Here is a 25661-nt window from a genome sequence, read left to right on the forward strand (position 1 = left end):
TTCGGGAAAAAAAACCAAAGGCTAAGTCTGGTCTTGTGTTGTCACTCCTACTGCAGCGTCAGATGACTGGAACCCCATGCCTTTGGGACTGGCATATCTAGGGAGTTATTGAGTTCCACCAGCAAATGGTTCTGTAGTTGAGGTTTCCTATTCCTCACTGGTCTGGCCTGAAAAAGAAACTCCTACCATGGAAAATCCTGAGCACACAGTTTTGATGAGAGGCCGGGTGAAACAATCAATTCGAGCATGAGATTCTCCAGAGCAGCCTGGCCTATTAAAGAGAAGTTCCTGCTATTTCCCTTCTGGCATTAGTGTGAATTATAGTGCAGACAGACCCAATGGCCTTGACCAAAGTTGGTGTCTGTGTAACTTTTTCTAAGCTTCAACACCACTGGGTAAAATAGGTCAAAAGTATCATCATAAAATGAAAGAGGATTCCTCCTCCAGTCGAAGCAGAGCACAGAAAAAGGCGCTTGTGTAGTACACACTCAACCTGATGGATAACGTCCTATCCAGGCTCTGTGCAGGGCTATGATTAGAGAAATAACCAGCAAACTGGGCTTGCACACTTAGACCACTATCTCTTTGCAGATGTGCACTGCTTGGTGCAACAAACCTCAGTCCAATTTAGGGCCGAGGAAGGTGTATATTCCAGTTGCAATACAGGTATTTCTTTAAAGTAATAAATAATCCTACAGTCTCCTTCTAAAAAATCCTCTGTCTCTGTCTTGTGTCCCTATAGGAAGAGTGCCAGAACTATGTCCGAGTGCTGATTGTTTATGGCAAGAAGGTTTTTACCTGTGGTACCAATGCCTTTTCGCCAGTGTGTTCCAGTCGACAGGTCTGTTTTTCCTCTTTTGTGGTCATGGTGAGGGCTGGACACATGCTTTGGGGAAAGCCAGACATTTGGCAGGGCATCATGGCTGCAAAGAGAATGTTCCAAATGTAGCCAATCTGAAATTGGTTTGATTTTGTTCTTTGGGTCCCTTTGGGCTGCTTTGAGGCAGTGGGTTTATCTGCAGGTGAGGAGCAAAAGTGAACTGGATTTGAATGAAGTGCTGCTCATGTAAACTTTGGGTAAGCGTTCGAAAATGGGGAATATAGACAAGCTTAGCTGTAAATGCCTCCTAAAGTGAATGCTTGATTGTTTCCTTAAAATAAATGGCAAAACTCCCTTTGGCTTCAAGGGAGGCAGGAGCAGGTCCAAAGCAATGTTTATTTTTATATGTTTTAATGCCAGTTTACATTCAGGAGATGTCTATGGAAGATTAGAAACCTGTGCTAGCAGCAGGAGCACCTGATTACACCGAGTGGGTTGAGGCCTACAGGCTTTATTGGCTTGGGGAATTAACCTTCATACAAAGCAATAGGATCAGTGAGGTTCAGACACAACTTCTTATGTTGGCAAACGATGGATGTAATGATCAATTTACAGCCATTGCTGACATTACTTTCTTACAGCTGCCTGCTTGTTTTATATCAGGGGTTTGCTCATAGGTACTTGTGGGCAAACTGAATTACCTGTACTGGTAAGAATTGCAGATGCTCTTTAAATTCTCTCCTTTCTCATTTTAAATACAGGTAGGAAATCTTAGCAAAATCATTGACAGAATTAACGGAGTGGCTCGATGCCCACACGACCCTCGGCATAACTCAACAGCTGTGATTACATCACGAGGAGAACTCTATGCTGCGACTGTAATTGATTTCTCTGGACGGGATCCTGCTATTTACCGCAGCCTTGGAAATGTTCCCCCACTTAGGACAGCACAATACAACTCCAAATGGCTCAATGGTAAAGTCATGTGGGTCATATCTGATAAAGAGGTGTATTAAAGTCATCTTGACAGGCTTGCTTTTCCTCTGTTTTCATATTGGGACCCAGTTATGGGGAAGGGCTCCGGTGCAGTAATCAATGCAGCTTAGAAGATATTTAAAAGATGTGTCTGGAAGTATTTCAGATAAGTCAGTTTAGAATATAGAAAGAGGGTCTTGCAGACTCCTTAACACATCCATAGGTCTCTGTCTTGTGAGATGACCAATTGCGTCAATTTAACAAGAAAACCCTCAGAGATTTGAAGATCAAAATGAACTTAAAGCATCATATTGCTGACCCATTTCTGCACAGTTAAGCATCCTCTACTGTCGCTGACTCAGCTGAAGATGGTTAATTTCAGTACAAGACTAGTCCAAAAATGAGGAATTTCACACCAAGTTATGTTCTGTGCTGTTGTGGATTTATAGTTATTAAAAACATTGCTTACCCCAGCGTGATAATACCCTGCATTAAGCAAGCGATATACAATTTCACTGAGCTCACACCTCCTGACTGGGGCAAAGCACACCTTGCCTGAGTAGACTGTAGTTGTGGAGACCCCTGTATTTCCCAGGTAAGTTGACAAGATACTCAGAATCTTTCTATTGGATTTCAGGACCTTTCAATTAAAGATAGAAGCAGTGAGCCTGTGCACTATTCGGAGCTTAATGAGACTGAACTAGGCTTCTGCAGACATAGAGAAGTCAATATGGAGATCTGAATTTTAGGAGAAGGATGTTGTCAGGCAAGACTGAATTAGGACCAAGAAGCACCATAACCCATACGCACTCATTAGAAATATGTCCCTCTTGTCTACGCGTGAATGAAGAATTCAGAAAGAAGTAACATTGGAACAGTGGAGTTTAAGGGAAGACAAAAAGAAACTGAGTTTCTAGTCTGTGATTGGAAGAACTAACGTGATTCTTGGATTTATAACCTTGCACCATGTTGGTAACATTGGAGTAATTTTATCCTGTTCTGGCCACTTTTCAACTAGAAATAGAAAAGTTGAAGGTGATTCGGAGAAGAGCTGTGGAGTGATTTGAAGCTTGGAAAGCCTGCCTCAGAGTGAGAGACTTACGGAGCTCAATTTATCTGTCTTTCTGAAAAGGAGATAAGAAGTGTTTTGTTCGTGGTATGGAAGTACTTACACCAGGAGAAGATTTTTGGCAGGGTGAACTTCTTTAAGCTAGCAGACAAGTCATGACAAGACCCTGTGGTTGGAAGCTGAAGCCCAATAATGTCAAATGGAAAAAGAAGTGGAGGTTGCTGCTGGGGCAGTCTTCAGTTATTTCAATGAGTCGCTGAGGAAAGTGATGGATATAAAGCCACGTGACATTGCCCAACAAGATCAGATCTCCTTCAAAAGATGTGGTCTAATTCACCTGTTAGTTACTGCATCTAATGGTGGAATTACACCTGAAATTCTCTGATTCATGTTAGACAGAAGGTCAGATTGGTGATCACAATGGCGCCTTTAAGATTCGCTGTTTGAAGAAGAAAGTTTGACAGGAGACACTTTGCAGTGTCCTCCCTCTGTACCTTTGTCTCCCTCCCAAACCTGCCTTGCAGCAGCATCAGCCTGCCTTCCTCTCTCTTAACAACTCTGTTCTCCTTTCACTCCCGGCCTGCAGCATTAAAGGAATTTTGTACTTTTCTTTTTTCTTCTTCCATTGAGCATTACTCAGAAACGAACATTGTAAAAGCACCCCATAAAACCGACAGGAGTTTTTTTGTTTAGTCAAATATTATTCATTGGCTAATCTTTTCCATTTGCCAAAGAAACCGTTGGGATAAAAGACCGTACATTTTAAATCTTTGTTAAATACTCAATTAAAATATTCACTACAAATCCAATTCAAGGTTCTTTTAAATTCTTGTGAAAATAACCATAATTCTTGGAGAAAAAGAACTAAGGAGAACTTGCTTAAATACCCTCAGTCTGTAGCATGGTTTTGTTTTATGGACATAAGATAATCTTTTGTGCCTAGAAGCTGGAAAGGTTTCCTGATAAAAGCCAGATGCGATTGTGCTGGGAGAGTAAGTTGAATGTTCCAGTGCAGCAGCCTGGGGAATTGGGCGGATGCACACAGCATATTTAACACATCATAAGGTGCATTTCAGAAGTGAATAGGTGAAGGAACCCGATGGGAAGGCTTTGTGTTGTAAAATGAGTATGGGTACAGAGAATAGTCATGCATATGCAAAGTGTTGAACTCTGCTTTCACTGAAATCAGTAGCAGCTTTGCCAATAAACTGGAGAAACAATGGGGTCTTTCCAAGATCTGAAAAATGGAACTAGAGCCGTATCCCCATATATCATTATTCATATCTACTGTTTTTATGTCCTCTGCTGACTCCAAACTCCCTGTGGTCCCAAGCTTTGACAGCCTGTGTAAAGGGAGCTGGCGGTGCAATGCATTGAGCAAGTCAGTGAGCGTGGATTGATTTCTGACCTGTATAAATCTCTTCAAATGTTTCTTTTTCAGAGCCTAACTTTATTGCTGCCTACGACATTGGTTTGTTCACTTACTTCTTCTTCCGTGAGAATGCAGTAGAACATGACTGTGGGAAAACAGTGTATTCTCGTGTGGCAAGGGTTTGCAAAAATGATATCGGAGGGAGATTTTTGCTGGAGGACACATGGACAACTTTCATGAAGGCCAGACTGAACTGCTCCCGTGCTGGAGAAATCCCTTTCTATTATAATGAATTGCAAAGCACCTTCTACCTTCCCGAGCAAGATCTGATCTATGGTGTCTTCACTACTAATGTGTAAGTTGTGCTGGTTTTACTGCCCTTCTATCCCCAGCAGTCTGAAACTTAAGATATGCTGACTGCTTAGACAGTCTGAGCAATCACTTTTGAAAGATCCTCTTGTTAAATGTGAGGGAGTGGATCAGTCTGTGTTATCCATCATGGCAACGTAGCCTTTAGGACAGTGCTTTCAATCCATGGTTCACAGATTTTAGAAGTCCCCGAAAGGTGACTGTGTAGTTCTGCGTTAACTTAATTTGATATAAACCTGGCCGTGACAGACTTCTGACTTTTAGCAGTGATTATGCTACTTGTGTAGTTTCCAACGGAAAAAAGTAATTAATTTTCAGCCAGGCTGTCTGCCTGGACGAGCTGATACAATTGTGTGACCATTGGGCTGGCCCATGAAGTGGACAGGTGCATATGCCTGGGAGAGAAGGATCGGAAGGAAGAGAATGGGACAAATGGGATCACAACAGCCTTGACTGAAATCAACATCCATAGGTATTGAACAAAACTTTATAGAAGCAAGGTCATGTGGGCTACAAAGCATTTGACATTTCCACGGGGGAGCGTACCCCTGCTACAGACTGTTTCAGGTCCACAAATCAAAAGCAGTGTTGGAACGCTGAGGGGAGGGCACGATTTCTGAAACTTCATAATCACTTCTTCTTGGCTTGATATTGAAAAAGCTTGTAATTGGAATGATGTAGCGTAGCTGTGAAAGCAGAAAGGAGGAGTTAATTAAAAAATATATTAAAAAACTCATAATGTGTATTTTTAAGTCAGGAAACTCAAATAACTTCTTCTCTGCAGCCCAAGGCAGTCTGTGTGGTATTAAGTTTCAATAATACATGTTCTCCAAGGGTGGGTATTATCCTGATGTGTAAACTAGAATGAAAATTGGAGTTAGTTACTCTGCACGACAGACACTCAAAAGTGCCTTCCTCAAAATGGGTAACCAGCTTCTCTGGGGTTTTTCTGTGCAATGGAGAACCATTCAATATGAATCAGTCTGTTCCCAAGAAGCCCACAGGAAAACCAAAGAAGTGAAGCCCCACTGAAATATATGCCTTCTTATTTTAATGTGTCATTTGCTGTCACAAAGCATCAGTCCCAACTTCTTGAGCTAAAGCACTGTTAGAAGTTTCATTATGAGAGTCAACAGAGCCTGAATGCTATTCCCGCTTTGCAAATGCCAAGAAGAAGGTGTTTGGCCACCTTCATCCATCTTCTGTGTTTAGTTTCTGCACTACCATTACTAATAGGACCCAAAAGTGAGCCCGTGGAGAAGCAACTATTAAAATTAAACATAACTGAGCACTGCACCTTGACTGTGGACTTTGGGGAAAATCTGTCCTGGGACTGAAAAAAGCAGGAGTCATTTTCTAAAATTATTTAGACAACGTTAGCCAAGCTTAGTCAACATTGAAAGGAAACCTGGCTACTGCTTTGGGCATTTGACAATTTCTTGTTGGTTTTGGGTTTTTTTTTTTTAATATAAGAGGGAAGACATAGGATGCCTCTGGTTGGAAGAGTTCTTGTCTTGTCTGCTATTTCTGTCTCTCAGGTTTAATGTGAGACATGTTGGGGTTACCTGTCTCGTCTGGGTTACACTTAAGTCACTCTTCATACATTACTGGCGTCCATTCTCTCTTGTATCTTCAGAGGACAATATAATATGTAACATTTGTGTAATTGAAGAAATGAGTTATTGACTCTTTCTAGCTGAAACTAGATCGAGTAGCGTTTTGGGTCTACAACATCATGTTCTTTTGAGAGTTCAAAGAGAAAATGTTCCAATTTGTCATCCAGCTAGAGAAATAATGGTAATTCTTTTAACTTCCATTGTGACTTATATCATGCTGTATGGGCTCTGCATGCCAAAGAGGGGTGATGTATGCTCCAGTTTGAGTTACTTTCCGATGCACCACAAAACTATGATTTTTTTGTGCAAGGGTATTTTTATTTTGGAGGGATCATGTTTAATGCATTTAGGGTCATCTTTAACAAAGGGCTATTAGTGGTTTTGGTAACAACCATACAGAGATTTATTGCTTTATGTTTTGTTACCCGGCTGAATCACTGGGAAAGAAGTTTTTGGGGAAGCTGCTGATGAAATATTTAAGATGGTTTTATTAAAATTTTTCTGGGAGATAATAGAGATAATGTTAAAACCTCCTTGAGCTTAACCCATTCTCTAAACCACCTGGTTAATCACAGGAAAAAGGAAGTGGGAATAGAGGAGGTTTCTCTTCACACCAGGACAACACAGAGCCAGCTGCACGAGCTGATGTCACTGGCTTGAAACTGAGATCAAACTTTTCATAGGGAGGGATGGGAAATATGCCAGGCCACAGATGGAAAGGAAAACGGGCCACAGATTCATTTAAGCCCTAAAAATATCCTTTCTTTTTTTTTTATTTAGAAAAAAAGTCGTTTTTTTAGACTAGCACGGTTTTATCCTTTCTTTTCCTTTTTCATTTTCTTTCTCATTCTCTTTTTTTTCTTCTGTGTGTGCCTCAAGGCACTTACTTGTCATCCATCATTAGCTTTGTCTTAAGAGCTGCCGTCTGTGAGCATGCTCTGCATCAGTGGTGCTCAGACAAAAGTGGAGAAAGGTTCGCCTGGCATGGCTTTGACATGTTCAAAGAGAGCTACTCCATCACTCCAGGAATGGGAGGGGGCAGGGGCTGGAGCGGAGAATGGGAAGGCAAAGCAAGAAGTTCTTCGTGATGTTATATTTCTTGGAAGAAACATGCTGTGAAAGAATCTGTTCTTCCACTTTCCAGCCTGGGATTGTGGAGCAAGGCTTCTTTTTTGTGTGAGAGTGTAATTATTGGTTTAGTAAAAAAAATGTGTTCTTTTCAGAGAATTCAAATTGCTTTAATTAGCAGAAAGATACATACAGCAGGGCTTGGGTTATTTAAAAGGCACCGTGACGAGTCTGTCTCTTGTGCTAGCCCTATTTTTAGTTTTATTCTGATATCTCTTTTTCTAAACGTTGTTCTTTTTCCTTTTTTTTTTTTTTTTAATAAAAAAATAGCAGGAGGGGAAAGGGAAGAGCTGGGAGAAGGTTTGACTTTCAGGTTACCACTTAGCAAACGTCCCTCTTTGGGTTGGCTTCCCTGAGGTGCCATCATCATCTGGGAAGTGCCTTACAGCCTTCTTGAGGCAAATGGAGATGAGCCTGCTCAGGACCTTGCAGAAATGGGTCCTCTGTGACTGAAATGGGACAGCAAAGGCTGACTGATCTGTGTGCAAGCCTGACTGGGCAGCAGAGTGTCCCTAAAACAAATTCCCTTCCTACAGTGGCATTTCCCTAGCCGTGTCTCCCCTGGCTGGTGTGTGCGTGGTGGACAGTCTGCCCGAGACAGATGCTGTTCGCAGCTGGGAACACAAAGAAATGAATTGTGATCATTGAAAACAGAGGCTTTCACGTATCAGCAAGACTTTTTTGTGTGCCAAGCTGCTGTAACAACCAGCCTGGTTTGCGCCGTCACCCTTAGCCTTGATCCTGCATGCGTGTACTTTTATATAGATATATGTGTATATATATATAAATATTAGGGGACTATTTAGTATTGAAGAATTCAAGAGCCTGTAGAAACAGAATTTCACCTTGAGAAACACCAAGAGATTAAAAAATTGGGTTGTTTGTAATCAATAAAGATAGATGGGATGTTAAAAAAGTAAAACATAAAACCAGACACAAATAATCTATGCAAGTTAAACTGTATTCACCTTTCTTGTCAGAACTGCTTCCGTGGCCCTTAAATCACAGGCATTTTAAAACCAAGCTTAAAATTCATTCTCAGAATTGTCATGCAAGCCATCTCCATTTTATAATTTATTTATTTATTTTTACTCCCCCTGAGATTGGTATCACTCTACGTCTACTGAGCAATTTACATGTATTTTATTTGAGTGGAGTTTGATGTCTGTTATGATGAAAATGTCAATGTTCTAATGATTAAATTGATTTTTTTTTTCTTCCTTTTTCCAGAAACAGCATAGCTGCCTCCGCAGTGTGTGCCTTCAATCTGAGTGCCATTACTCAGGCATTTAATGGCCCTTTCCGTTACCAAGAAAACCCAAGATCAGCATGGCTGCCAACGTTAAACCCCATCCCTAACTTCCAGGTACTGTAGCTGCTCTTCAGTTTATTCCAGACTCTTTTGCGTTCTGTCTTTCCAGTGGGTTGACTTGTGCGGGACTCGTTCAGTCCATGGAAATCCTTGCCTCATGTTCTTGAGACCACAGAATTCATGGTAAAAATTTAATTATTTAACCAATAACAACAATGCTCAGATTTTTTATAATAATGAATAATTTAGATCTCTGTTATGCTCATCGCTGACACATGAACTCGGAGAATGTGATCCTCACAAGGGGACATAGAGACACATCCTCACTGAAACTGGGACGAATTGAAAGCTGAAGCTGCACAAAGTCAAACTAGAATGGAAGCAACCTATATTTTTAAACAAGAAAGGCAATTAACCCCTGTGACTGTGTAAGAATGTGATGAATTTTCCATTACTTGATAGGGCCCCTAAGGCTCAGAGCAAGATGGATGTCTTTCCAAGACACAGTAGCTCTACCAGAAGTTACGGATATATTGCAGCAGAAACTGGTGGTAGGGGACACACAAGAATGGTCACAGTGGTTCCTTTGCATCTTAAAAAATCTTTTTTAATGAATGAGCAGTTTTCCAGGATTGTGAGTTAAGGCCAGCATGAAAATTATAGAATAACTTCAGCTGCTTTATGCTCAGATTCAGTCCTTGCAGTGCAGATTATGTAAGTGACAGCCCCAGCAAACCTGAGTCTTCTGAAACATGAGCCCGTTTTACAGCTCAGTCTCCTCCAACCTGAAGAATCCTCGGAGGATGGACTTATCTTCCTGTCCTTCCTTCCCTGTGGTGAATGCTTTCAGCCCGTTTCTGTGAATCTGGCTCTCCTTTACTGTGGCAAAGGTGCTGAGGCTGCCTGCAAATGCCATCTGCCTTCAAGCTGGTGATGTCAAGGACCTTCCAAAAAGGACTCTGCAGTTGCCTTAAATCGCAGCAAGAGCAGATGGGATGCAGGCCCACACTGCGGGCAGCAATGCGTTTGGGTTCAGGCTGAGCAATCTGATTTCTCCCCCTAAATTGCCTCGTGGCACCTGAATGAGGGATTCTGCCTGTACAAAGTGGGACAGGATTGGGCTCTTGATCACCCCCTCAGCTTGGTGTTCAAAACCAAGAAAGAAAGTTTCTCTGAAGGCCCAGCTATGCCAAATGTGGCCAGGCTTGCTTTTTTTTTTTTTTTCCTTTTATCTTTTTTTTCTTTTGAGTTTAAAGGAATATTAAGGTTAACTGAGAATGAAGGACTTTCTGTCCCTTGCCAGGCTAACCCAGGAGGAATAGAAAAGGACTTTGGAAAGCATTCCATGTAGTGAAAAGTATCAGATAAAATGTGGAGTGCAAAGATTGCAGCAGCAAGATGAAAGAAAAGAGTCAGAGGAAAATAAGGAAAGGAAAAGGAGGTATGTGGCGGACAAAAGGAAGATTGCAAGAAGAGATTAAAATGTTTTTCAAGTACAGGAGGAACAAGAGGTCAGTGAAGGGCCTTTAGGAGATGACAAGGGTAATTTAGCGACAGAAAAGACAGATATTGCAAAAAAATTAAATTAATTTTTTTGCCACGGTGTTCACAAAGGAAGATGAGGGAAAGATGCCAGATTTTTTTTTTCTTTTCTTGCAGAGAGGAAGGAGAAATACTGAAGGATATAGAGAATCAGGGCAGTGCAGATAATCAGGAAATTAGAACAAAACAAAACTAAATCAGAGGGATGCTTTGTCAGCACATGGGCTGCCAATAGACCAAACGGATTATCTGTGACTCGATGAGAACAGAAAACAAAACCAACAATGACATTCCTGCCACTGGGACTGCTCCTTAAGTGATGCTCTAGAAAGGAAAGTGAGTGGGGAGAAGAGCAGCCAAGGCAAGAAAAGAGTAAACCGGATTGTAGGAGATCACAGGATAGAGAAAGATAAAATCTCTAGAATTTGCGATGAAGCGGTCATTAAATTAATAAGACCACTGCAATAGAAAAGACATTAAAACCCACCTTGAGGACATGTCAGAAAAACACTGATATTTCCTTAGTCTGGCTACTCTGGGAGATGCTAAAGTGCGTGTTCATATGTGGTGGGAATTAGTATCGCCTTGTTCACCTAATTCACACAAGCTCCAAAATATTGTAGGGCTTGGTCCACCAGCTGTTAGGACCTGTATTTATTGTGTGAATGTGAGCTAAATTCCTGTCAATTCATTTTAGCATGTGGTAAGAGGAGCTCTGCATGGTGCACCTCAGAAAGGCAGCCACTCTGCCAAGAGTTGCTTTGATGCATATTGAGAGTTCTCGCATGGGAAATCTGTACAGTGTAGCTGGAGTGCTGTAAATTGACACCCTAATTCACAGTATACTAACTTCTCTTCCAAAGAAAGCCCAAACACCTGAGCCCAAAATAAAGAAAAAGAAATGTGTGGGTTTTTTTCTGGTGAAATTACTCAGGTGTGAGCGTAATGATGTCGTCTATCTGGACTTCTGTAAGGCCTTTGACACAGTCCCCCACAATATCCTTGTCTCTAAATAAGAGAGGTATGGATTTGATGGATGGACTGTTTGTTGAATGTGGAATTGTTTGGATGGTCACATGCAGAGAGTAGTGGTCAGTGGCTCGATGTCCAGATGGAGATCAGCGACAACTGGTGTACCTCAGGAGTCCACACTGGGACCAGTGCTGTTTAATATCTTCATTAATTACCTAGACAGTGATATTAAGTGCACCCTCAGCAAGTTTGCAGATGCACTGAGTGGTGCACTTGACATGGCGGAGGGAAGGGATGCTATCCAGAGGGACCTGGACCAACTCAAGAAGTGGACCCCTGTGAACATCATGACGTTCAACAAGGCCAAGTGCAAGGTCCTACATCTAGCTTGGGGCAACCCCTGGTATCAATACAGGTTTGGGGATGAAAGGATGGAGAGCAGCCCTGACGAGAAGGACTTGGGGGTCCTGGTGAATGAAACACTGAATATGAGCCAAAAATATGCTTGCAGCCCCTCTGCTCCACTGTGGTGAGACCCTACCTGGAGTACTGCATCCAGCTCTGAAATTCTTAGCACAGGAAAGATGTGAGCCTGCTGGAGCATGGCCACAAAAGTGATCAGAGGGGTAGAACTCCTCTCCTACAAAAACAAGCTGAGAGAGTTGATGTTGTGCAGCCTGGAGAAGAGAAGGCTCTGGGGAAACCTTATTGTGGCCTTTCAATACTTAAAGGATGCTTATGAGAAAGATGGGGACAGACTTTTTAGCAGGACTTGTTGGGATAGGACAAGGGGTGATGGTTTTAAACTAGAAGAAGGTAGTTTTAGACTAGATACAAGGAAGAATTTTTTTACAACGAGCATGGTGAAACACTGGAATAGGTTGCTCAGAGACCTGTAGGTGCCCCATCGATGGAAACACTCACGGTCAGTCTGGATGGGGCTCTGAGCAACACTCATCTAGTTGAAGATGTCCCTGCTCGCTGCAGGAGCATTGGACTAGATGACCTTTAAAAGTCCCTTCCAACAGTGAGAAGCAAAGTTGTCTATGGACTGAATATGGAAGTTGGCGGGAATTCTATTTGTACCACTGATTCCCATGGCCTTGGGTCGAATAAATAATCAGTCACCCAGCTGTCTTTTGGAGTAGTAAATCTTTAGCTCACCTCACATGGCATTGTGGGGAAGAGTGAAGAACCAGACCTGACTACTGAAATCGACCACAAAATTCCATGGAGAGTGTAATCTCTCACTGGCTTTTGAAAATGCTGGATTCTAGATATTAGTGTGAGATAGAAACTCAGACCTTAAAATATGTTATCCATCTGGTAGGGTTTACACTAGTGTTTAAGAAGATGAGCTCTCATCACCTCCTCTATTCTGGGTGCACCAGGGCACTGAGTCCTATCTCAGTGCACCCCTTGGTGATGGAGAATGGGTTGGCAGCAGTTTACCTGACATTTGCTGTGAGAATAGATGAGCTGCATGTGGGGAGGGGTAAACTACTAGCTGCCTTGCTTAGTGAAGCTGGAGGGTATGTTCAAAAGAAAGCACATAACAGAAAGGTAGTGCAGTGTGTTGGGTTCTTCAATGCAAAACCAACCCATATTTCAGGTTTTTTAACCTTCAGGTTTTGTGCATTGTATGGACTGAGATGCAAAATAGAGTCTGAAGATGATTTTATATGCTTCAAGGATTACCACAAAAACTTTCTTTCCACTACTAGCTTTATTCTACAGCTAGCTTCATATCTTTCTACAGCTAGCTTTAATTCTTTCTTCTTCTCCTCAGTTTGCTAATGCCTTTTTGTGTGCTGGCTCCTGGGTAACACCACATCACTGCTCAGTGGGCCAGCTGGGAGAAACAGTGGGCTGCGGGCCAAAGCTTGTCTAAGGACCTAAGATCAGGATAAGGGCCAGATGCTGTGACTCCCACACAGACTGACCTTCACAGGAAATCAATGTGACATGGGTTTCCAGAAGGATTTCAGGGTTTGGTCTTGAGCTGCTGGAGTGGGGAGAAAATGCATGTGCTGAAGTTCAATCTTCCGTGTTTAGTGTGGGACACTGAATGATGACAGCCCTAACGAGAACCTGACGGAGAGAGTCCTGCAGGATGCGCAGCGCTTGTTCCTGATGAACGATGTCGTGCAGCCCGTGACTGTAGATCCATACGTGACTCAGGACAGCATTCGATTTTCCAAACTGGTGGTCGATATTGTTCAGGGGAAGGATACTCTCTACCATGTGATGTATATTGGGACAGGTAAGAGCGTCACAGTGCAAGAAAGTTCCCTCTGCTTCCTTGTAGACCTAGCAGCCCTAGTAGTCCCGCTGTGACGTCGTTGTGCAGTTGTCATTCACTATCATTTTGGCACAAAACTGCATAGAAACCAGTTTGCTTGACTAAATTGAATGCGTGGTGGAGGACTTGAGGCAGAGTCCCAAGTGAGCAGACCATAAATCTGCAGTGTGTTTAAAAACAACAGTTTCTCTTTTTTATTAAAAAGTTTGAACTAATCAGACTAATACATAACTGTAGGGAAGAGCAAATGTCGTTGAAATGCTCTGTGGTTTAGTGCACGTAAGTTGCCACTCTGCACTATGATGTACTCATCTCTGAATAAACAATAATAATACTTAACCTCTGGGCTTGCCCAAGGTTTTAGTTATTTATTTGCTTGCACTTCTGTGTGCCTACTGTTGTATGACTCCCAGTGCTTTCGGGAATGGGCATGCACTGAAATGTAATGCAGATGGGGAAGCTGAGGCAAGTGCTTTTTAGTGGTAGCATAGGGAGCCACTGGTAGAATTAAGTATATGATTCAGATTTCTACCACCTCTAATTAGCAGGACACGTTGCCTCTTCTGGAAAGCAGAGATATCTTGGATAAATGAAACATGCTGAAGAAGGACAAAGTGTTATAAATGATTATCTTAGCCCATATTCATACTAATGATAGAGGTTAAATTAAATAGTTTGATTAATCAGAGCATATGGCCAGCCTCATGGGTATAATGTTGTTACCCTCTACTGCAGACGCTTTGACTTTAGAATAAGATGGATTGCCTCCATAAGTGTTAGTTTAATCTCACATCTGAATGCAGAGTCATTGCCTCATTCTCCCGTTACCATCTTCCAGGACTGTGCTATAATTTATCTAACATTTACCACTGCTTACTTAAAAAATTATCATCTTGGATGTGTGCTAGTAACATTCTCACTGTGAGAGCCTCCATGGATATTGATTATGATGAGGAGAAGATTGTACTTAAATGGAAATACAGCATAGTTCTGCCATTTTGATATCTTTATAGTTTAAGCTACAAAGCCTGAGAGAAAGCTGGGATACTTTCTGCCTCGAATCATGTATGTAGAAAGGTCCACTGCCATAGCTTTTCCTCCTTCTCCAATGTTTGCATTCTGGTCTTGGTTAGTGGTGACTCAAGAAAGAATAAACTCTGCTGCATCTGAGGCATTTAAACAGTCAAATGCTTTAGTAGAAACAGCCCTGATTAGAGACAGCCCTGAACACAAACATAGTCCTGAGACAAACTGAGCTCAAACTTGGGCCTCCACCCACACTTAAGGCCCTCCGAAGTGAAAGACAAGACTTGCATGGCAGCCAATGCCACCACTGTAAATTGCTGAGCTTTGGCACCAATACAGAATTTATCAGAACAGAAGGGTTAAGCTTCAGGAACAGCCAGGACTGACAGACCTCTTCTGGGTTTTAATAAAAAATGGTGTGGTTACCCCCTTTTCCTCAGCATACATCTCCCATAGTTTATGAGATCTTTAAATGGTTTAGGCAAGACCACTGAGCACAAATATACATATTTGTGTGTATGCACTGCTGATGCTATAACATTCTCTTGTCAAGCTGGCAGGACAGCTTCTTTCAGGAAGAGGATCAATTAGATCTGTGACCCACGCAGTCATTATGGAGGCCTCTGAGATTACCAGCAGGGCTGCTGCATCTGTTGTCGTTTGTCATGGCATCAAATCACACCGATCTGCTCCATAAACCAAAAGAAATACAGACTCGAGGCACCAGAAATGATCCCCGCTATCTCAGGTCACCTTGCTGTATAACTCACTGGTAATGAGAGCAGACTTTTCTGCCTAAGTGCTCCAACTGAGAAATTTTTCCAGGTACTCACTCTCCAGAGAGTTCACATCCTTCTGGTTTCCCATTAAAATGCATTCACAGATGGTTTCTATAATGTCTGAGAGTTCTGAGGATTTTAACCACGTAGCTGGAGCTCTCTCTACCATGGGCAGCAGGTGACCCAGAACTAGGTTTAAAGCAGCTGTGTAAAGATGACATTAGTATTTCACACTTTATGTAGGTAAGAAATGAAGTCAATGTCTTCAAAATTTACTTGTGCTTTGTTTCTTATTCCATTAGAGTATGGCACCATCTTGAAGGCCCTTTCTACCACTAACAGGAGCCTGAGGAGTTGTTATTTAGAGGAAATGCAGATCCTCCCTGATGGACAACAGGAAGCAATCAAGAGTCTCCAAATTCTGCACAGCGACAGGTCGCTCTTTGTGGGCTTAAATAATGGAGTGCTAAAAATTCCTCTGGAGAGATGCTCCATGTACAGAACCGAAGGGTAAGTGAATTTACATCTCTGATATATTCCACTTCAACCTAAAAAGAAAAGCACCAGGGAAACATATTCCTGTCTGATTTGGTTTAGAATGCTTTTTTTTCATCACTACAAGACAAAAGACACTGTTGGAAATGGATCTCCCGATAGATACATTCATGACAAGGAGCCATGAGAATAAGCAGTATTTTTTGGTAATTATTAATTAATCCTCATCAGAAATTAATTAGGTGTTTACCACAGAAGAGCTTGCAATATTTACTTTTTTTTTTAGCTTGGCATTTCAGTATTGCCTTAATTAACTCCACGTGTTTTGCTGGTGGCTCTTATTGGCAGTATAACTGCAGGTTTCTGAATTTGGGTTGCAGCTAGTTTATCCTGACTTATCTGAGTGATCACCTCTCAAATGTCTGATGAGACAGGGCTGGGCTGAATGGCAACTTGTTATAGCTTTTGAGAACCCAATAGCTCATCTCAACTACGTGTGACACTTCTTACACCTGGATAGTTTCTGTGCCTTGACTGTACCTTTTAAAGAGAGTAAAAAATAAAGACTTCTAATTGTCAGCCCTGGCTCCAGAGCAGTTTTCCACCCAGAAATGAGTATAGAAGTTTTTTGCATTCCAATGGTATCCCCTCTCCCCACCCCAATTTAAGCAGGTGAAAGTGTGATACCAACTCACTGAGACATATGCTCAAATAATCTCCCTGAGCATGTAGTGGGTTCAGCTGTGGGTAATTGTTTATTTACAACTCTTAAAAACATTCTTCCATCTCCTCCTCTCTTGCTTTTGCCTTGCTTTCCTTCATGAGAGCTTTCTCTGAAACTGATGTCCTCTGTGCTAGACAAGAGGAAGGAATTCGTTAGCAAAGTCTAAACGGATTCCCTCTTTCATGCCCTACTGCAAGATGTCCCTGTTCTCTTGCCAACAAAACTGATATAAAAAAGTCATCATCATTTTATTTTCAACAAGTAGAGTTTATCTATCAGCTTCTACTACATTCGTGTCTAGCTAAACATAAAAATGTCAGCTCTATTTTTGCTGAATCTCTTAATTATCCCTTTCAGAAAATATAACTCGATCATGACTGTACATTTGACACAGAAGTGTTTAGTGTTTAGCACTTTAGTTGCTTATACAGACAGGCTGACATAGAAGTGTTTAGTAAGAGAAAGAGAACCACAGATGGAAAATGCCATCTTGTCCTTAATGCCCTTAAGAGCAGAGATATAAAAAGGTAGAACATAACAGCTGTCCTCTTCAGGCTGTCCTGGAGAGTTTCAGTTTGAGAATATTTATGTTCGTATACATATATATGATCCGGTTTCAAGAGAAATGAGTTCTTCCCTTTCTTTCTTTTCCTAATCTTGAGTTCAGCTTTCTGGTAATTTATAGATCATGTCCCAGTTTCAGCCTGCATAAATACTTGCTATGACACTTCCATTAAAATTCAGATGGTGGAGATTTGCTCAGCTGTCTGAAAAAGGGACAAGCAGGGAAAAAGCAGCAGTAGCTAGAGAGCAGAGGAGTGAGAGGACCTCACAGGAGCACCACCTATTTAGGATCTGAATGCCAGAGCACAGTCCCCTGTTATGATCACCTTATGCCAGCAAAACAAAAACCTGGCTCCAAAGAGGTTCTCTTGCACACTGGTAGCCACAAATAACTTCAGTTTTATGCATCGTACAGCACTGCGTCCTAGCCGAATTTACTTGAAGCTTGTGTACCAACATTGTTTTATTCTAAAACAAACTTTCTGTAGGCATTTTTCAGTGAAATATGGATAGACTCAAACTCTTCCTTCGTTGACTGGTTTCATGCTGCTTTTAGGCAGTTTAAGCTAGGTGTTGGGCTGTACCAAAGCGCACAAGATAAGGGTCTCCTGACAGCATGGTGAGTGCATGCCTTTGGTGATGTGGAAGGTCAGAATTTGCTGAATTCAGGTGCAGGCCAGGTAGGATGCTTTTATACATTGTAATGCATCTTTTGGCTTATGGCTGAGTATTGTGGAGGGACTGTGTGTTTGAAAGAAGGAGGAAAAAGAAGCAGACTTAGAAAAGCCAAGGAAGGCATATATTTATTTCTGTGTTTAAAAGCATATTTGTGATATTATTATAGATTTTTAAGATAAGCTTTTTTTTTTTTTTTTCGGAAATTATTCAACTGCAATATTTTCAGCTGCAAATGTTGGAACAATTTGCCCTTAGCATCTTGGCTGTGTAGGTGATAAGTCAACTTCGCCGCCTTTGTATTTCAATACTGAACTGTATCGAGAAGGATGTTTTAATTTCCTCCAGTGCATTCCACCTGGCACTTCTCCTGGGCTGTGATTTATTGCTTATTGTTGTGCCTATGTTTAATACATGCCAATATACAGTCACCACCGGAAGAAGGGCTCCTGCCCCTACAGCACCCTTTCCCACTTACTTTTTTTGTCGTGCTGTGACTGCTTGACTGGTCTCTCTGAAAAGCTCTGGTTTCAGCAGTTTTTATAATCTAATTGTTTTGATGTGAGCTCAGGAAACTTGGAGGTGATGAAGAATTTGTGCCTCCCAGGCAGGAATACCACAACACTGTTTTGTTTTCTTTGGCTGTGCCTCATGTTATCAGGAAACTTTGCAGCCTTTTATACCCCGAGGGCTGATGTGGGTTCTCAATTGCTGACTTGGAGTTCTTGCCTTCGCCCTACCTTTTCCCTGCAATGGGCAATCACGTATGGAGAGAAAAATGATCCTAGCACTGATCCCTTCCAGCAATCCCTGCTGCTCTGATGGTTTAAAACCTCGGGTCTTGGTACTGAGGCTCAGAAATGGGACAGAGGAAAAAGCAGTAGTAAAGGAAAGAGACGGAAAGGGAAAAGGATTTCTGCCATCTCCTTTACTGTTTGTTTATTGACACAGCACCAATTTAATCTCTTAAATTGTGACCGCTAACTCAGCCCCATGTCTTTATGTAGTTTGTTGACACAATATAGTTCTAGGTGTCTGAGCAGCGTTTTGTGTGTGCCCACTGACCTGTCTCAATCTGTCTTTTCAGAACAGGCAGCCTTAGCAACAGGGCAACGGGAAGACATCTGTAATGTCAGCTGCCCAAATTTACAGGCTGGACTTGGCTGCAGGGACCTTGCCTTGTGTGTGTGTTTTCCTGTTGTGCTTCAGTTCCCTGCTTTTGCTGGAGACTATTAGGAAGATGTCCAATGCGAGCAAAGCCTACAAGCCCTTTGAACATGCAGCGTGTTTTGCTGTGTGGTAGCTTGGCTGTACTTGCTGCTGGATTTTGCATGGCTTTGAAATATTTGTACCCTCCCTGCAATTTTCAAATGAGCTTGGATTTTTGCCTCAAGTTCCCCCCAAGCTTTGGGGAGGGATGTTTGGAGAGCCAGCACTGCAGCTTTATCACCGACATCACCATATATCTAGAATATGTCTGAACAAGATCCTGAATCTGAATTGCAGAGAGGTGAGGACTTCGTATCTGGAGCATTATTTTCAGGTAGTGCCTATATGTAGGAGTAAATTAATATTTTTTTCAAAGGGTGGGATGAGATTATTCATTTTGGGAATTGCAATCTAACAAGTAGGAAAATAAAAATGGTTGTTTCAGGGAACACTTAATAATCTGTTTGAGCTGCCCCTTTGCAATGTCAGGGCTGCGGACTGGACCTTTGAACAGGCAGAAACCCTAAGGCAGACCTTGGAGTGATTTTGATTACGCATTCAAATAAGGAAAAGATAATGTGTTTGGGAATGAGACCAAAAGGTCTCTTGAATACCCACCTTATCTGCTGTCACTGTCCTGAACAGCTGATTTTAAAGCCCTTTATGCTGATATTTATCCTTTCCTTTTCCTCTCTCCAGTTTTCTGCAAAAGATTTGCAGTTTGCATGATGCAAGTTGCAATTTTCGCATGTACAGTGTGGTTCTAAGAATAGCTTGGCTTGCCCGTCATCCCCCTGTAGTGCTGTGCTCATCGTGCGTGGGTATCCCATCAGGTTGTGCAAGTGCCGCCTCAGGTCAACCTCATATCGGTGGAGATTCTTCTGCTTCTCAGGCTATGGGCAGAGCCAGATGCTCTTGTGTGAAGCTGTGACACGCTCTCATTTGAACTCTGTCTGCTTTTTTGACCCAGTTGCAGGGAATTTGCTGTTGAGCGATGCTGAGATTTTGCCCTCCTACTTGGCCTAAATTCTGCCGTACATCCCCTCCGGCCATGGTGCTTAATGCAAAGCTAGCAGAAATGACTCAGCTGACAGGTACTCTTATTTGCTGACTTGAGATCTATTTGAGAAACACAATTCACCTCTAAATAGCTCTGGGCCAGTGATCAGACAACTAACTTACATAGGTGAGTAACTCCTGAAATGGCCCCAGGGAGTTTTCAGAAGAAAAGGGTCAGCAGCTGCAGTAAAGAAGCTGAGAATTTTCTGCCCTCTTTGTGTCTCCAAAGTGCAAAACTGGAACTTCATGGATAGTCGCTGTACCATGTACACCCTACACTTTAAGGGGGTTGATATAACGCCTGGAGGATTGCTTTGATGGTTATCGTTATTTTCTGCTTTTTTTTTTTCTGATCCTTATATGGTGCAAAATACTCTGTGACGAAAGAAAGAAGGACTTGAGTTTAGGACTGCAAAACTAGAATTGCAGGATTATCAAATTTCCAGAGTGAAACTGCTGGGGAACTTAATTGTGGGAATAATACAGTCTGGGAAGAGATCTAAAAATCTACCAGTTTTGGGTAAAGGGTGGGCTGTAAGTCCTTTGATCTCTTCATCAGAATGGTGAGAGTTCCTCAAAGGAAAACAAGTAACTGTTGTTGGGTAAAAAGTGCTAGAGAGAAAATGGTGAAAGAGGTAGGGGAGGGAACAAAGCACTGACCGTTGTTCAGTGGAGACCTGCATCCTGCAGATTGCTGAGGTGATGTTGATGGACAGATTGTTCATCAAAGACCTTGAAAATCTAGTCCCTTCTTTTGAGCTGAGGCTGTTGAAAATCTGGCTCAGATTTTGTTTTGAAATGTCTTCCTGAGAGTTTTCAAAAATAGTGAGTACATTGAACATCCTTTCAAAAATAGAGGCAAAAGGAAAGGTAACAGCCTACAAAAATGTTGTGATAAAGCTTAATCATCAATTTCCATCTGCTTTGGCTGATATGACCTCTCCAAAATTAAGGGAGTTGGCTAATTGTTGTACCACAAATAATGCTGAAGAGCTTTGGAAGACTTCATAGGCAGAAATGTAAGCCAGTCTTCTGTCATCCACAGTATCCAATGATACATCAGAATAAATCACTAAACATCTGAGTTGGCGTTCTGGTTGCACTTAAGTAAATAGAGAGACTCCTACTGACAGAATGAAGACGTCAAACAGAACCATGAGCACTAAAGCTCTTGGAAAGAATGAAGTTTGGTAGATGAAAGGGATCTGTATTCTTTAAGTAGAAGTACAAAATTATACCATTTTCTCTATCCTGCAAACACATTTGCATCTACTGTAGCAGGCAATTACTCCCATTTTCTTTAATGTAGTTGCTTATATATGTAAAGTTAAGTGCATCCATACTATTTGCAGGATATGAACCTTTAAGTTTCAAGCGGATGGTACGAGTCTAAGAAACCTGGATTTCAGAATAGCAGTCAAATGATCTGGGCAAGGGACTTAGTCATATGTCTGAAACGGGAAAAAAAAAGAGGAAAGAAGGTAAGGCTAAGCGGTGATGTAGTGATCGAGGGCATGTTTGCAGTGAGATGCCAGAGAGATTGGTTTTCAGTCTCATCTTATGTGACATTATCTTTAATGGCACGGAAGAAAGAAAATAGCATACTTTGTAGATGGCATTTAAGTATGAGGGAATCACAAATAACAGTGAGGAGAGAAATGCAATGTGGTACCAGTAGGAAAGCCAGCAAGAGGCTGAGTTTGAGCAATAAGCCTGTGCTGAGATTGCTGGTGTTTGCATCACTGAAAGAGAGATGAGAGAGGATGAAAGAGTGGACAGGGGCTCTACTTTGAACCAGATGAGTTATCACAGTTTTTCCCATTTCTATGAAGTGCTCAAACCAATGGCAAGCTTTACATTCCTTTTAAGATGTTTGTGTACTTCTAGGTTGCTGCTTTTAGCTCCGAACTATGTAAATGGCCCCGAGTGAATGGTACTGCAGCAGAAGGGGAATTCAGCCGCAGCCACAGTGTAGGATTATGCAACTACTGAAACAGATGAAGGTCACTTCAGAAAAAGCCAAAGAAAATCAGATAATTTCAGGGCTTTCGGGCTTTTGTCTCCTTACTCTCACAACTAGCTTGCCAGTTTGTTTCGGGGGACTTTGGATTTGCTAGGAGGGAGGAAAAAGCAGAGAGGTTGAATATGTCGAGGATTTTTGTTTGCTCATTTTTAAAGTGCTCTGCCAACATGACTTATGTTGCAAGATCGGCAACGGTTTAGTGTATGGACGCCTTTACCTCTAGCAGGCTGGCTTTAGGCCAACTCAGATCAATGATGTCTCAAAGTCATTACCATCTGATGCCTGCTAGGCAGGCTATGTGAAATTAGTTTCGACACAGTGGCAACTGACAGGAAAGCAGGTAGTTTTCTTGGAATATGTAATGCTAGGATGACATTGATGCTTTTGTTATACAAACAAGATTAATAACTAAAGCTACCAGCAAGCCCCAGGGCAGATATCCATTGCATTTGTCAATTCTTGCAATTTGCTACTATTATGTCATAAGATTTGTATTCTAGGCAATGGTCATATTCAGCAACGTGGTTCCTGGTGCAAAAAAATCTATAGCCTTACTGCTGCTGTGGCTGATTTGCTTCGTGTCTTAAGCTTCCAGCCAGCATTTGCATTGTAAACCACAAACGTGTCTAATGTTAATACTGAATGAATATATTGCTACAGACGCATCATTAACTTTTTATTAGGAGATGTGCTGTTTTACCTGTTTGGGGAGGAGGAAGCACCTGGAGCCGGAGCAATTTTTTTATTGTTTGTTTAAGTCTAAAATTTAAGTACAGGTAAGTGCATAAAATATGTATGGGTTGTAGAAAAACATAATATTGTACTGTCTAGTATCTTTTACATGTCAAAATACCAAAGTACTGTAGATCTATGGGAACACTCCGGTCTGCAAAGTGTTAGGGCTAGATTTCAAGAATATCCTTTACTTACGTGATGATTTCTCCTGCTAAAAAGTGACATGGACATTGTTTGATGGCATTTTTATAGCTACATGGGAAAAAGCAATGGAGAATATGTCAGCGGGACCTTTTTGCTTCTTATGCAATGTTAAAATAGCCCTGCACTGGGCAAGAGATGTGTTAGATCCTCAGGGTGTAGTAGGTGGTCTAATATTTATTTGCCTTTACTAAGATGCCTTAATCTACAAAGGCCCTGTCTAGTTGAGTTTACATCTTGTTGAGCAGAAAATAATTACCCATAGCTCAGTAAAATCCAACTTTCGCAAAGGAGCTACTTGAATATGGATTACTTTGTGCAGCCTGGGTGACAACTGTAGACTTTTTTCAGGTTTGTTTTTTTTTTATCATCACTCACTTTCTAAGTTCTCTGCCTTTGCAGTTTTCTTTCCTTTCCTGAGTTCCCATTTGAGCATAATTTGTGTTCTTAAATCATCAGCTTTTCCAGAGGCTATGTAAAGCATCTGTCTTTGTCCTTAGCACTGGATTCGTTCTTGCTTAAACCACCCTTTTTCCTGTATCCACCTATGCCACCAGACTACAGGAATTTGCTGTGTTTACACAGAAGTCTTAGATCTGTGACCACAGAGCAGAAATGCAGGAGCAGAGCACATCTTAACCTGACAGCCACCTCCAGACACTGGCACAGGGCAGAGGCAGGGAATATCACTCGAGCACACTGATTGTCCAAGCTGCTCTTCCAAAAGGATGTCTAGTCCTCCCTGGCTCTTTCCATATGGCAGCCAGGGGGGAGTAGGTTTTCTTAAGGCTCAAAAGCCTGCTGAGACTAGGAAATGGTTGTGCTTCGCAATCCAGACAAGCATGCCCCACTCAGGAATACCTTCTGGCTGTTCCTTTCATTAGGACTTTAATAGTATCCGAGTTTTCTTCTGGATTACCAACCCCATCACTTGTAATCAGAAGCCCTCTGTACTTCTGTTGTTATTAGAGGTCAGTTGTGTTTGGCACAGTGACAAGAGTTTGTAATAGTGTTTGTGGAGGAACACTTTTTCATCTTTTTTAATAACCTGCTTTACTGATGTAAACATAAATCCAGTTTTAATCAGATTTTTTTTTCTTAGGTTGGCATTAATCTTCATATTTGAATAAATGCAATGTTGTTTTATTTCATGGCTTTAAAAATAAAAATAAACATCTATCCAATAAAGAAGTTACTACTACTAAAAGATGATGGAATGCTATGTCAGAGAATAAGCAAGGGAATAGTTTGTTGTATAGATTGTATGAGGCTATAATCTATAAACCACAATCAATTAAAGAGATACTGAAAATGGTAGAACAGGAGGTGGAAACTAGCACGCCAGGGTCCCTGATGTGGAAAAGAAAATGAGGTGAAGCTGCCCCTGAAAATACTCTGCCTGTGCGCTGCTTCCTTCAAATAAGTTACATGTGTTTGGCTCATAAATGGACTTCAGTTTTAGAGGTTATTTTACACCATGGTTTTAATTTATGCATTCAAAACAAATCATGCGCAGAGCATCAATCACTGATGCTAAGCATGTGTGGGTGATGAATTACACAAGCACACAACACATGCACGCTTCAGCTTCTCTGACACTGCATCCAAGGTCAAGTGCCAAAATACCAAAACTTGTCTGTCCAAATGAACATCAACTGTAGCCTTCGCAGCGGTAGTACCTGTGAGCTGTAGTATGCTCTTCCAGACTAGTGCCCTGCTCCACAAATAGCTCCATTAATTGCTTATGAAGTACATGGCTACTTGTCTTGAGGAACGGGCAGTAGCATCTGGCACAGAATATGTTGTATTCACCAGCTGAGAAATGAAACTGCTACTTGACCAGCGTTTGACTAAAGCAGCTCAGTTCCACTTGGCTTCTCTTCTCAGTGGGGAAAGATAATGGATTTGTACAGATCACTAACTCATCTCTGCAGTTTGGATTTTTAAAGGTATCAAAATTAGAGAGATTGTTTGAAGGTCTGGTGCTTTTTTTCCCCTTTCTAATCTTATTTTCTTAAGCCATGAACATTCTTTTGATTCTTATTCTTCTCTTTTCATGCCATCTGGCTTTAGGGAAGACAGAAGTCCGCTCTTCCTTGCACAGGCTATTGAGGTTGTCAGTAATTATGATTTGGTTGGCTGGAAGCTAATATGATTATTTGTTTAGTTCATCCCCTCCACAGGTTGATAGCAATGGGACAGTAAGCTAACCTTGTCAGGAAATGCCTGTCTGCCAAACACAGCCTCATGCTTGCAACTAACAGGCACAGCTAAAACCCCCTCATTTCTTGCAAAGGGCTGTTCTGTCAGAGCTAACTGCTCAAAGAGCACAACAAAGCAGTGTGAAATTTTGAGGTCTTATTCCCCAGAAAGAGCAAAGTGTAATCCTGTGAAGCCCATGCTCTTGAGATGCCGAGCACAGATGAGTGTAGGTTTCTCAGGGCCTTGCAGGATCAGACTTACAAATGTTTGCACTGCACTAGCTGATAGTGCTGCAATCTCTGTGCCTCTAATAAACCAACTGATGGCATCCTTGGTATTTTAAAGGACTAGGTGCAAAATTACAGTCTTCCTCTCTCCTTGGAGAATGTGATATTCGCTGCAGGTACCAAAATCATCAGGAAAAAGGCAGACCCCTCTCTTGGTTCATTGGCAGGGTTTTGTGAGCAAATGCACTTTGGGAAGGGAGCTTCT

The 25661-nt window shown here is 41.7% G+C and overlaps 1 protein-coding gene across 7 annotated transcripts in view; it reads left to right on the plus strand.

The window, feature by feature from the left end:
- SEMA5B (semaphorin 5B) overlaps positions 1-25661 on the plus strand; it is a 283392-nt gene that overhangs the window by 207714 nt on the left and 50017 nt on the right. For all 7 annotated transcript variants that reach the window (XM_054070049.1, XM_054070044.1, XM_054070043.1 and 4 more), the window contains 6 exons: positions 743-841; positions 1582-1795; positions 4306-4591; positions 8580-8715; positions 13231-13438; positions 15585-15792. In XM_054070049.1, the coding sequence (XP_053926024.1) occupies positions 743-841; positions 1582-1795; positions 4306-4591; positions 8580-8715; positions 13231-13438; positions 15585-15792 (1151 nt within the window). The remainder of the gene's footprint in view (positions 1-742; positions 842-1581; positions 1796-4305; positions 4592-8579; positions 8716-13230; positions 13439-15584; positions 15793-25661) is intronic.

This window comes from Cuculus canorus, chromosome 6 (assembly GCF_017976375.1).
Source record: "Cuculus canorus isolate bCucCan1 chromosome 6, bCucCan1.pri, whole genome shotgun sequence".
NCBI lineage: Eukaryota > Metazoa > Chordata > Aves > Cuculiformes > Cuculidae > Cuculus > Cuculus canorus.